At 39.1% G+C, this 14,496-nt stretch overlaps 1 protein-coding gene across 1 annotated transcript; it reads right to left on the minus strand.

Annotated features, from left to right (window-relative positions):
• Positions 1-9,187: 9,187 nt before the first annotated feature.
• LOC140509254 (cystatin-A-like) lies at positions 9,188-14,220 on the minus strand. Its single transcript, XM_072617029.1, has 3 exons — positions 14,063-14,220; positions 12,422-12,523; positions 9,188-9,557 (listed from the first exon to the last, which is right to left on the minus strand). The coding sequence occupies exons 1-3, from the start codon at positions 14,138-14,140 to the stop codon at positions 9,429-9,431; spliced, it is 309 nt and encodes a 102-aa protein (XP_072473130.1). The 5' UTR covers positions 14,141-14,220; the 3' UTR covers positions 9,188-9,428.
• Positions 14,221-14,496: the final 276 nt, after the last annotated feature.

A 14,496-nucleotide genomic window follows, 5' to 3' on the forward strand; every position in this document is an offset into this window, starting at 1 on the left:
TTTGTAAACTTTAAAATGCTAGCTTTAAAAAATGGAGTTACTGCTTCACAAATAAACCATTTGTTCCTAATAATTGAACAGAAGGCTCTAAGGATTCTGTGACTCTTCCCCAAAGTCCCAGCTCAAGGAGACAAGAGATAATAAGACTAGAAAATGAGGCACATAAAAGGATACAAGTTGGGTAAGGCCTGCTTTAGGAAACCCATCCCAGGGCCATTTATTCTGCTAGTTACAAAAACAGAAAGTTTCTCCTTGTATATCTTCTTTTTTCTCTCTGACTTCAGAGCCAGCAGTAGCTCATATTCACATCTCACTTCATCATATACAAAGAGTTATTCTCATAGAGCATGGGTGATGAAGGGAAAACAATGGCACTGAATACTTGCCCACCAAGCAGCTCAGGCAGGCTCATCAAAAGTCCCCAAGTACAATGTTCCTACTCAGTGTCAGGGAAGGTTTTTGATCACTTCTGTCATGGCTAAATAAAATGACAAGAGAAAGTAAAGTCAAAGGTCAATTAAACTGGGTATGGAGTTAGCTGTCCCTGGGTTCTCATTCTACCTCCATCACTTCCTCCCTGTGTTACCTCAGACAAGGCACACTCTCTCTGGGCTTTATCTGTTAAAGGAGTAGGTTAGACTCAAAGAATTCCAAGACTTCTTCCTACACTTTACCTAGGATCTTCTGATTCATTATATCATAGTGAATAATGATTTCAAAGGAATTGCAAAGATGACAATAATGCGGAGCACATGAGGGAGAGAAAGATTTGAATATGCAGCTAAGTGCTGGAGTGGATGGCACACCAAGAATGGAGTTATGAAGACCTAACTTCAAATTCAGCCTCAGACACTTGCTACTGTGCGATTCTGGGCAGGTCACTTACCCTCTGTTTGTTTCAGTTTCCTCATCTATAAAATGAGAATGATAGTACCCACCCTCCAGGCTTACTATGAGGATCAAAAAAGGTAATAATTATGAAGAGATTACACAGTGCCTTCTTGATATAGAATATATACTATACCACATATACATATGTGTATATATATAAAACATACAAATATTAGCTGTTGTTTTCCAGTCCTTTTTTTAGTTATGCCTGACTCTTTATGAACCCATTTGGCATTTTCTTGGGAAAGATACTAGATTGGTTTCCGCTTTCCATCTCCAGCAAATTTAACACAGAAGGAATACAACAGTGTTACAAATAAACACCTATGCATATTATACATAAATATATACATGCATTTTCATATAGGTAGATAAATATATAGATAGATAGATAGATAGATAGATAGATAGATAGATAGATAGATAGATACACCCTAATTCTTTCAACGAGAATTTTGAAAGCACTTGTCATGTACAGGACTTGAGAAACAGCAAGGGTAGAGAGCTGCTGAGTCAGGAGGACCATGGTCCAAGTCCAGTCTCTGGCACATAGTGACTATGTGACTCTGGGCAAGTCACCCAAGGAGCTGATGCCCCATCAACAAAAATAAGAAGAAAAGGGAAAGGAATAGGTTTTTGAGGAAAGAGGAGTACAATTTTGGAAATGCTGAGCTTGAACTTACAGAGGAAATGTCCACAAGGTAATGTCAACTATTGAAAATGCTAGATTAGAGTTTAGGATTGGAGGTTAAGAGACACAGATTTATAAGTCATCAGCTTGTTTTTTTTTTCAATTAAAAGTTATTTAAATCACCCCAAATTTCCCTTCTCAGTTTTCTCCCCCTGTCCAATTGAGAATACAGGAAAAAAAATCATTATAAACACAAATAGGCAGTCAAAAGAAATTTCCACATTGGCCATGTCCAAGAAAATATGTTTCATTCTGGACTCAGAGTGCCTCACCTCTTTGTCAGGAGGTGGGTAGCATGTTTCATCCAGGGGTCACTGTGAGTAATCTATATACAGATAAAATTTGAAACTGTTGTATTTGTAACATTGGCAATGGAGACAATTTAGCGAGAAAAGAAGAGAGCCAAAAATAAAATCTTTGCAAATAACTGCATTTAATGGCTAAGAGAAAAGAAGATCACAGGAAACCCTTTTTCTTCTTATCCTTATAAAAATGATACTCAATAAAATTCATTGGATTTTGTTTAAGTTAAAACTCGATTTTGGTTTCAACCACAAAAAGCAAGTCTCAAAGACTTTTGTGGGAATGTCCTGTTTTCAATGAGCCTATACAAGGGGTGTTCAGAAAATGTCATTTTGATGAGTGTAGAAAAATCTTTTCAGGCTGTTTTGATCATTCCACAAATACTAATCAAAAATTTGCTATGTGCCTAAGCCTGTGTTAAGCTATTTGGGTGAGTGGGGTGGGTGGGGTATTAAAATCTAAGGCATAGTCCATAGTCTTAAGAAGCTTGTTGTGGTTCATCCATCATTTTTTAGAAAGACCAGTGGAATTGGGTGATGTCTTCTGTGTGAATTACATTGAAGTGAGGCAGAGTTGCTCAAAGTCGTCAGTCTTACTCTCTCTTCCAGAGTCATCCAAGTCCAGTGGCAAGAGAAAAGCCAGGACAACTGCTAATGGATGCAGTAGATGATCTTGGTGTCTGCAGTGTCTGACCAAACTCTGAGCACTCCACAGGACCTCCTTCAGTCGTTTTTATGGCTGCTGGAACAAATTGTCCTCATCTACCCATTCTGCCAGGGACAGACATGCCCCTAACCCATTGGGTGGTTTGAGGTCTACCCTCATTTAACTCAGCTGCCCAGAAGGTTTTGTGGGGTGTGGCCACTGCCCATGTCACAACATCTTGGAGCCATAGGAGAGAATTGGCTTAAAGCTGGACACCAAACATGGATGAGCAGCCCTGAAAAGAGCTGTATCCTTCTTTAATAAGAAGTTTGCAGTCTAGTGGACATCCTCATCTCAATAAACCTGTGCAGGTCAACCGATGAGCATTTAAAGAAGTATAACCTTTTGTGTCCTTGGTTGTAAGGGGAAAATAAAGCCATATTTGTATAGGTCACTTAATAGATTACAAAGCACCTTATACCCCTCTGCATTACCCTCATAACAAAACTATTAATTAGGCAGGTAAATTAGTGTAATTTTTTCTTGGATTGGAAGATTTTTCCCTACACTGAAAAGAATTGATCCAGTTCACCTATCCTTTCTACTTTCAGCATTTGGTGACTAAATGCCTTCTTTGCAGATGAGTAATTCTAAAGTAAATCAGTATTAATTGACCTAGGGAGGGAAAATTTATCAAAAATTTCCCCACCCAAAATTTACATATTCAAATGAGATTTTTTGTAGGATAATGCAGGATATTTTTTGTAACAACCCAAGCCTTAGGAGAAGAAAGGGCATTAGGAGTGTTGTTAATCTTCAAGACTGTATTCTGACCCAAAGGATATGAACAGGCAATTTTCGGAGGAAGAAATTAAAGATATCTGTAATGATATGAAAAAATGCTCTAAATCACTTTTAATTAGAGAGATGCAAATCAAAACAAGTCTGAGGTACCATATCACACCTATAAGATTGGCAAAAATGACAGAACAGGAAAATGATAAATGTTGGAGAGGATGTAGGAGAGTCGGAACACTAATTTATTGTTGGTGGAGCTGGGAGCTCATCCAGCCATTCTGGAACGTGGTTTGGAACTATGCTCAAAGGGCTACAAAAATGTGCATACTCTTTGACCCAGCAATATCGCTATTAGGACTATATCCCCAGGAGATCATAAAAATGGGAAAGGGTCGCACATGTACAAAAATATTTATAGCAGCACTCTTTGTTGTTGCCCCAAACTGGAAATCAAGGGGATGTCCATCAGTGGGGGAATGGCTGTATAAATTCTGGTATATGAATGTAATGGAGTACTATTGTACCATAAGAAATGACGAACAAGAAGACTTCAGAGAGGCCTGGAAGGACTTTTATGATCTGATGCTGAGGGAAAGGAGCAGAATCAGGAGAACTTTGTACATAGCAACAACCACAGTGTGCGAGAGTTTTTTCTAGCAGACTTGGAACTTCGTAATAACGCAAGAACGTAAAAAAAAAAAAATTCCCATTGGTTTTCTAAGGCAAAGTGCCTTCCACACTCAGAGAAAGAACTATGGAATTCATTCACAGAATGTAGCAGATCATGTGTGTGTGTGTGTGTGTGTGTGTGTGTGTGTGTGTGTATGTATTATGTTTTGATTTGTTATATGATTTCTTCCATTTATTTTAGTTCATCTACATAGCATGACTATGGTGAAAACGTATTTAATAGGAAAGTATATGTAGATCCTATGTAGAATTGTATGCAGTCTTGAGAAGGGAGGAGGGTGGTGAGGGGTGGTGTGGGGGGTAAAAATCTAAGTTTTATGGTAGTGATTGTAGAAGATTAACAAATAAATAAATAAAATTGAAAAAAAAGAGACTGTATCCTGACCAGTTCTTTGAATACCTATTGGGGAGGGGGGCTTCTTCCTAAGATGACTTCCACACATTCTGCTTTTCTCCAGGAAACTTCCCATCTCTGATGCATGCTGGTCAGTCTGTTTTTTGTCCTTTCTCAGAGTTTCTTGTATGGTGATTGCATGAGGAAGCAAAGTGTGATCAGTTACTTTCATTCTCAACCACCCAGGGTTCTTTGAGCACTGTTATCATAAAAATAGTTAACAACCATATAACACCTGCTTTGTGCGCTTTATAAATGTAATCTCATGCGATTATTAAAAAAACTCTGTGACATAGGTGCTTTTGTCATCCTTGCTTTTAGAGTTGAGGAAACTGAGGCAAACATAGGTTTAAGTGATTTACTCAAGGTCACCGAGCTAGTAAGTGTTTGAGGCTGTATTTGAACTCAGGCTTCCTGACTTCAGACATAGTACTACTCTGGCCAAAGTGTGTCTACTCTGTATTGTCTACACTGTATCATCTGCATTGTAATTGGTTGACAGAGCAAAGGTGGGAGAAAGCAAAGGTGGAACACAATCTGACATTCCCATGGTTGATTCTGGGCAAGTTCTCATGGAGTGGAAAAAGAGGAAGAGGGAGAGGGAGGGAGGGAGGAAGGAAGGAAGCCAGGAAGGAAGGAAAAAGGAAGGAAAGGAAGAAGGAAGGAAGGAAGGAAGGAAGGAAGGAAGGAAGGAAGGAAGGAAGGAAGGAAGGAAGGAAGGAAGGAAGGAAGGAAGGAAGGAAGAAAGGAAGGAAGGAAGGATAAAAGAGCTGTGTGGCCCATCTGGCCATTTCCAGATAGGTTCTGTAACCTAACCTAACCTCTAACATAAAAGGAAACCAAACTGTACATACCTTTTGGTTCAGCAATACCACTGCTAGGTCTGTATTGCAAGGAAATCCTAAATTCAAAATAGATAAAGGACATACATGTACAAAAATAGTTATACCAGCTCTTTTAAAAGTTTTGTTAAATATTTTATTCTTTCCCAATTAAATGCAAAACCAGTTTTAACATTCTTTTTTTTCAAATTTTAAATTCCAAATTCCCTCCTTACTTTCACTCCCTTCCCCATCTAAACAGCAAACAATTTGACACAGGTTAAATGTGTGTAGTCATGCAAATTATATTTCCATGTAACTCATTCTGTCAAAGAAAACACAGACAAAAAACCCAACAAAAATAAAGAACAAAACTAACTTTGATCTGCATTTAAACTCCATCAGGTCTTTTCCTGGAGACAAAAAGCATCTTTCATCATAAGCCTTATAGAATTGTCTGGGATCTTTGTATTGCTGAGAATAGCTAAGTTATTCATAGTAGATAATCATAAAATGTTGTTGTTTCTGTGTACAATGATTTTCTGGTTCTGCTCATTTCACTTTCCATCAGGTCATGTATATCTTTCCACATCTTTTTCTGAGAAGATCCTGCCCATCATTTCTTAAAGCACAATAATATTCCATTACAATTGAACACAATTTGTTCAGCCATCCCCCAACTGACGGGCATCCCTCAACTTCCAATTCTTTGCCGGAACTTAAAGAGCTGCTATAAATATTTTTGTGCAGACAGGTCCTTTAACTTTCTGTTTTGTATGCCTTTGGAATACAGACTTTGTAATAGTATTGCTTTGTCAAAGAGTCTGCCTGCTTTTATAGCTGTTTGGTCACAGTTCCAAATTGTTCTCCAGAAGGGTTCGGTTCAGTCAGTGTACAATACCAATAGTACATTAGAGCTTTAATTTCCCCATGTTCCCTCCAACATCTGTCCTTTTCGTTTTCTGTCATATCACCCAGTCTGACAGGTGTGGGGAAGTTGCTCAGAGTTACTTTAATTTACATTGCTCTCATTAGTTGTGATTTGGAGCACTTTTTCATATGACTGTAGAGAACTTTGATTCCTTTGAAAACTGCCTGTTCCTATCCTTTGACCACTTACCATTTGAGGAATTCTCCTATTTCTGCAAATTTGACTCAGTTTTCTATGTTTGAGAAAGGCAGTCTTTTTCAGAAAAACTCAATGTAAGAATTTTTTGCCCAGTTGTAATTACCAGCTATGTATTTCCCTCCATCCTGTTTTCCCCTGCTCATCCTACTCTGGCTCTCCTTTTATCATGTCCTTCTCAAAATTGTTTTACTTCTGACTTTATCTCCCCCAAAATGCCCTCCCTTCTATCAGCTCCCCCTCCTCCCCACCTTATCCCCTTCCCTTCCTACTTTCCTGCGTGGTAAAATAGATTTCTATACCCAACTGAGTGTGCATGTTATTCTCTCTTTGAGCACATGCTGAGGAGAGTAAGTAATGAAAGCAGACTAACACACTTCATCCCAGGTCCTCTGGAGACATGATAACAGCATTGATCAAGAGTTCTGGAGTTTTTGAAATTCTTTTGGGTTTTTTCCTTATTCACAGTGAGGCTGTCTCTGTATAAATTGTCCTCCTGATCCTCCTCACTTTACTCTGTAGTAGACAATACTATCCAATAGTCTCTGAAATATTTTGTACAAAATTTGTTTAACCATTCTCCAGTTGTATAAGAGGAAATCAAAGACACTCCCTTAGATTCTAGTTCTCCTCCTTCCTCCCCCCTTTTCAGGATCAGGACTTTGGTGTTGCTTGAAGCAATATAATTTCCAGTATTATCCTTTCTCTTCACATTACTCTCCATTCGGGAGCAGGATCTGAGAGGAAATAAAATGTGCACAGCAGAAATATTGTGTCAATTATGAAGACCTCCAGAGAAGAGAAAAAAGGTCAGGCCCCAAGGCAATGAGTATGAGTCTCCTTGACTTTGTGTGTTCTCTGATTGTGTGCTTCCTCTTTCCAATGATGTGTGCTCGACCTTCGTTGCTGAAGAAGACCACGCCATCAGAGAAATGATGACATGACTTGCACTTGACTTTGTTTTGAGTGAGGGAGGGCTGTGCAGGTCACCAGCCTCACTTCTCCTCCAGAGCCATCTGAATCCAGTGACCAGATATTCATCAGGATGACTGGAGGTGACCCAGGATGAGGTAATTGGGGTTAAGTGACTTGTCCAAGATCACAAAGCTAGTGAGGGTCAAGTGTCTGAGGTGAGATTTGAACTCAGGTCCTCCTGACTCCTGCACTGATGCTCTTCCTGCAGCACCTAGCTGCTCCCTTTCCAATGATATGACATTTTGTAGGATAGTATGCTTTTGGTTTAGAGGGGAATATTTTATAGCTATGTTTCTTACAGTACTATTTTCATTAAATGCCTTTGTTTGAATTAATTGCATCAAGTTACCTATTGTTAAAGGCACAAGTGGTGGCTGGGACACATGAGCTGTTGTTTTAAGAATGTGGACCAACACTGTATCTGAAGTCAGTCCCTCTACCATGCATGACTCCAGGCAGTCCTGAAAAAGTTGATTTCCTTAATGTCCCAAACTTTGCTTGGTTCTTACTAATGCACCCATGTAGGAGGCAAATTCATATAGAGTACAGGAGGGAACTATTTCAATAGTAGGAGAGAGCTTCGTAATCTTAGTAGGTAGACCTGCCCTAGCAAGGAGAATAAAAAAAAATCAAAGCCCAACCCTGGAGAAAGTTCCTAGGGAAGAGCAGAGAGGAGAGGAACCATGAAAGGAACCTGGGCACAGCAGCTTGAGAATTCAGAGGAGATCCAGGAGACTGAAATGTCATTGGGAGATGTGTGGATCCAGGGAGGACAAAGTGTGGAGGGGGTGGTGTTGTAAAGGATATTAAATAATATGTGAAACTTCTCTTAGGGAAAAGTAGACAGGAGAAAACTAAAACATGGCCATCTTTTCCATTTCTCTTCAGTCCCTAGACCTGGATGTAGAAGCCATAAAGAAGCTTTGAGCTCACAGATCAGGTGAGCACCAGCCTCAGGGAAGAAGTTGACTCCATCAAGAATCTTTAGTTAAACATCAATCACAGGCAGAAAGAACTGTGACCAGTGCTGGGGGAAAGACATTACTGTTAGATGTTAGCTCAGGAGCAGCTTCAAAAGAAGGGCAGGGAATCCAACCTGATGATGAGGAAATGCCTTGAAATCCTCCAGGTGGTGCTATCACTGACAGGTAAATACCGCTCATTAGTACAGGCAGCAGAGAAGAGCTGTCATTTCAACCCCAGCAATTTTGGTCTACCTTCAGATAGACATGGAGATAAGGAGACAGCCACTGTGGGATGGAAGCAGCTTCAAGGAACATGAAGAAACAGAGGAGAGTCAGAGTATAGAGAGGAGACCCTGGACATGCAGCTGAACAACCCATCCAGAGAGAAACAATTTGTAGCTCATATAGCACCAGGAGTTATGGGTTAGCCTTATCACACAAGTATCTTGCACATGTACCTCACCACCACTGTACTCTAAGTCCACTTTCTGCACAGATACTGTATATTTGTGAGAGAGTATACCCCACATTTATGGTGGTGGGGGGAAATTTTGGTAAGTACCAGTTTTTGTATGATGTCAGAGTACACATGTGTTTGCTACGTGTGTCTGTTGGCCGATGGTTAATGGGGGCTCTTGAGACAGAGTATTGGGCATTTGGATCCAGAGGATTGAGCCTACTACCCAAGATAGCAACGTTTATTTGAGAATTCAACCTACCACTGCTTCAATAAGTTGGAGGAGGAGTTGACAGAGGGTGCTACACAAACTTGTTTGGCAGTTCTGTAGAGTAAAGTAATCGTTCTTAATTATTGGAAAGCAGTATCTACTATGGGATGAGGTGAGATGTAAAATGATTTAAAGCAAATAATTTCAGAAATGATCAAAATTTTAATACATCAATAATTTTATTCTTATATCACTTTATTTCTGAATATATTTTTTCTCCTTCCTCTATCCAGTGAGCCATCCCTTGTCACAAAGAATACAAAAAAGAGGGAAAAATGGAATGTTGACCAATACATCATCCAAGTCAAAAGCTACTTTACAAAGATCCATGCTTCATTTCTATTGTGTTTATTGATACAGGATGCTCATGAAAGTAATCAAATGGATTCTGGACTGTGCCTTCAAAAGGGGATCAAGGGATCATCCTTGGTTTTCGGAATTTGGTAGGCTGTCAGTATCGGTGGCTGATTTATGACAGGAAGCGGTACAAATATCTTCAAATGTGCATAGCTATCATTCCCCAGATGTACCTGCAAATAAAAAGAAGTGAAAATCAGTGGCATGGATTCCAACCTAGTACTTCTCACCTCTCAGGATCACTGTGTGAACATTCCTGTTATGGATAGGGGTTTTGACTAGATGACCTCTGATGTGAATTTTATATATTTATTCTAACTTATGAATAAGCATATTCATGGTATGAAAACAAAACTATAGCAGGAAGTGACCTGAGAGATCATTGAGTTTTATTTTTAAAACTAAGGGAATTGAGTCCCTCAACGGTCCAATGAACAGGAATAGTCAGATAGACTACAATATCATGGTACCATTGGTTCTTAAGGACCCAGATTTAAAGCTGGAAGGGACTTTAGTCCAATCTGCTCATTTTGCAGTTGAGGAAACTAAGTGCCAGTGAGGTGAGTCACTTGTCCAGTACTTGTAAGTTACTTGTAAGGCAGCTAGGGAATGCAGTGGATAGAATGATGGGCCTGGAGTCAGGAAGTCCTTCAGTCATTTGGTGTGTGCTTCAGTTTCCTCAACTGATTTCCTCTATCTGCAAAATGGGGATGAAAATAGCACCTGCTTCATAGGGTTGTTGTGAGAATCAAATAAGATAACATTCATAAAGGGCTGAGCACAGTGTCGGACACATAGTAGCTGTTTAACAAATACTTATTCTTAAGCCAACCCTCACCCTACCATTCCCTTCCCTTCCCTTGTCCAAAGTCACAAGGGAAATAGTAGGTGAACCAGAATCTGATCCCAAATGCAGGCTGTTTTCATTATACCACAGCTGACTCTAGTTCTTAAGCAACCGGATTTTTGAATATCCAAGCAACTAATTTGAAATAAAGGGTCAACTAATATTCTGAATTTGAGTTATGCCTTTGTTCCTGGGTTTCATTTATTTTTCAGGGTTTTATTTTCTAAAATGTGTAGAAAAAAGGTCAGGTATCATACAAAAATATGGGTTCCCTCTTTTTGATTTTACTCAAGTCTCTTTGAAAACATTGTGGCCTTTGTACCTCTTGTATGCTACACTCTTCTCATCTTATCCCCCATTTCCCTCCTGAATAGTATCATTCAGCATACTCTCTTTTATCAAAGTCATATCTTTAGTAAAAGAGAGAAAATAAAACCAACAAGAGAGCTAGATATTGCTTTGGATAGCTAAGTCACTGGGTGAGACACACAATCACTGTATATGCCCCAAGGAACTCCCTAGGACTCATCAGCAAAGTCCAAAGTTGGGATCAGATCTGTGTTAGTAAAGAGGGTTCTCAGATCCACCATTCCTACAATGAGACTGTTGGGCCTGGCGTCAAGAAGACCTGGCACCAAGAAGACCTGACGTCAAGAAGACCAGACACGTACTAGTTGAGTGATTGTAGGTAAATTACTCCATCTCATTTTCCTCACCTGGAAAATGGCTCTATCTCATTTGTAAGGATCTAAGGACATAATACTGATGAAGAGTTTAGCCTGCAGTTGGCACTTCAAAAATTCTTCTTTCCTGCCTTTCTAGGCTGCAGCACATGTTCCTGCCTGGCTGACATCTCATAGCACCTCAATATAGCCTCCTAAACTCAGGTGAGGTACTTCTGTTCTACTGTTCCTTAAAGACAGAAACACTTGGATCCATCTTATCTGCATTTCCTAGGTATCTCTGTCTATAATTCCCAAAGGGGTAGCCAAGGAATTCCCAAATATGTGCCCATTACTGGTGACATTGGGGGTTGCTGGGATCATACATTTCTTTTAAAATTATGTGTTTGTGCATTGAGTGCAGGATATGCCCCTGGAGAAGGTTCAGATCTTTCTCTGTCATTTATTAGTTCTATGACTCTAGAAAAGTCACTTAACCACCATAACCCCAAGCAACTAGCTCAGGCCAATCAATAAAGTTGATTTATGGGTTTAGATCTGTGTTAGTAGTTAAGGTTTACAGACCATAATTTACTACAATGATAAAAATCCATTGTGAATTTGAATAAAATTCCCATATGTCTAGGATTTGGAAAAGGCAAATGTACTTCAGTAATTTCTGATAAAGTTGTGTTTGAAATCCTGGGCGCCAGTGGTGACCTGCTACTCACACTTTGTGAAGCTCTACTATAATACAGGATGCTGATTCTCAAGGAACACATAATGTAGTTGTTGGATTTAGGTCATAATCATATAAGTCTTGTTTCGGTGTCCATGATGACATAAAAGACCCAGTACTTTGGGAATTTTCTCCTTCTTTTATCTTACTGTTCCCATCCAGAAAAGCCTGGGACAATGTATCCTGAGACTTACTCTCCACTTGCAAGCATGCAATTCACAATCATGTGGCCTAATATGTTATTAGAGGAATCATGATAGTAAATAGAATAATCACAGGAATGTAAAGTCTATATGAAAGTTCTCAGAGTCACAGTCTTCAACATGAGAGTTTCCATTGATAGAAACATTTCTCTGAAACCTGTGTTGGCCTTACTTTTCTTCAATTGCCTGGCAACTGAAAGTGAGGCACAGGGAGAGCCGTTCTCATTCTCCCTATCTCTCTGCCTCTATCTTTCTGTCTCTGTCTGTCTCTCTCTCTCTCTCTCTTTCCCCCATCCCTCTCATTTCATCATCTGTTCTTTGGTTGCATATGAGAGTAAAACCTACCAGGTTAGCCCTCCTCTGTTCCACTGGTTGACATGAATCCTTTTCCCAGAGTCCCTTCCTCCTTTCTGCCTTCTTCACTGTTTCTCAGTTACCACACCATTCCTTTATATTTCTCCCAGGGCAGAAACTTTAATTTCTCCAGTTATTCAAAAGAGAAGAGGACAAACTATGCTCACACTTTCTATGTACATGCAAACAGAAAGAACACTGGATAGAATTCAATGACTTGTTGAATACTGACCTTTACCAAATAATTCATCCCTGCAACCACTTGTGCTCTGTAGATTACAGCCCGGAAGCAGCCATACGTTTCATTGGTCATTTGTTCAAACTGTGGCTTTACCTTCAGAAAAAGAGAGGAGGGTAAAGAATTTAGTGGTTACCAGGAAATAATAGTCTTAGCTGATAATCCTAGAGTCAAAGAATGTTAGCAATGGAAGGCCCTTAGGAATCCCTTTTCTAATGACTCCATTTTTCAGATTCTGCAAGAAAACTGGGACTAGATGCTGGCTCTAAAATGTCAAACATTACATGATTAAAAAGATCTCAGTTGAAGCGATAATTTGTTCATTCTCTTGTATTCATGTCTTCCCCCTTCACAAAAGCACTACTGACTTTTTAAATTTCTTGGATAATATTTATTTTACTCTGATAAATCAATGATTTTTAGTGGCTTCATAAATATACCTAGATCTTGTAATTGATTTGAATTAATTGGAAGCAAAAATGATTGATAATGAGTTAGAAAAAAGCAACTTTTCATGTTGTAAGTCAGTTTCTTGTTCATGAACTAAGGCACATTATCTCCTCTCTAGATTTCCTAAGGTATAGGAAACTATGTGAATTCTTTCACTAATGATAGCTGGAATTTCTCTCATTTTCGATAATTTCTGCGTCCCAAATACAGCCATTCTGCATGTTACCTTTAGGACCCAGGGAAGCACATATTTTTGTTTTTATAATTTATGCCTTTTCTTTTTACATCACCTTTCCTACCAGATCTGTCCTTCCTTTCTCTCCTTCCTAATGAGCCTTCTGTGTAATAAAGATATTTTTTTCAAAAAGAGACAGAAAAACAGCAGTTCAACAAAAACCAACCAACCATGTGTGATAGTCTAGGAAACATTCCAAACACATAGTCCCTCAGCTCTGCAAAGAAGACTTCCCATAGCGCTCCTCTGGAACCAGGCTTGGTCACTAGAATTTATTATGTTATAAAACAATTGATATGTGAAATCTTTATACACAATTTATAATATTTAGGAGTTTTTGTCCTTTTTTTGCTTCATAGAGTCATAAATGTAGCCCTGGAAATAACATCAGTGACAAACAGGTCATACTGATAGTAAGAATCAGAGGGTAGGATTTGAACCCGCTTGCTCTGACATTTAATTCCGTGCTATTGTCAGGGTACCAGATTCACATTGTTGTAGTCACTGTGTATATTTTTCCTTCAGTTTCTGCTTTCTTTCCTTCATTTCATACATGTCTTCCCATGCTTCTCTAAATTCTTCATATTCATAATTTTTTATGGCAAATGAATGTTCTGATTTCATTCATGCACCATATGTTTTTTTTCTCCATTCCCCAAATCAATGACCATCTTACTTTGTTTCTAAATCTTTGCTGTTTCAGAAAATGCTGCAACGGACAAACTAGTGAATGAGAACATTATACAGATGATAAACCTAAAAATCAGTACTTCAAATTGACTAACACAATTGAAAAGGTGAGAGAGAGAGAGAGAGAGAGAGAGAGAGAGAGAGAGAGAGAGAGAGAGAGAGAGAGAGAGAGAGAGAGATTGAAAGAGAGAATGTTTATCAAGTTACCAAACCAATTCTTTTCAATTAGATCCTTCAATTCACAGAATGCACCACCTCACCTTACAAACTATCTCCTGGATATCTTGAGTTGCAGGTTGAGGATCACTGAAGCCTCCAGGCATCATTTTGGTGGCCATTGATTTGCAGAAGGAGAAGCTAGAACTGAAATGATGAAATGATAAGGTCAGTCATCCTGACTCCAGTTTTAAAGGGAGGCAGGCTCTCCTCACATCCAATGAGTGCAAGGGTGTGTTATAATAAAGCACCACCTTCTTGGCTGTAGAAATGACTTATTACTCACTGTTATTATGTGTTAATTCATAAACATAAATGTAAAATATTGTTATAAGAAAAGGTAATTAGATACCCCCTCTCAAGTCTCCATTTAAAGTGGGTAAGGAGAAGCCACCCTCTATTTGCTGACTGAATTGTTCAGTCCAGGGAGAACTTCTCAAAGGCACTAATTAAGCAAAATAGGAATGTCTACTCTATG

Source organism: Notamacropus eugenii, chromosome 5 (genome assembly GCF_028372415.1).
Source record: "Notamacropus eugenii isolate mMacEug1 chromosome 5, mMacEug1.pri_v2, whole genome shotgun sequence".
Taxonomy (NCBI): domain Eukaryota; kingdom Metazoa; phylum Chordata; class Mammalia; order Diprotodontia; family Macropodidae; genus Notamacropus; species Notamacropus eugenii.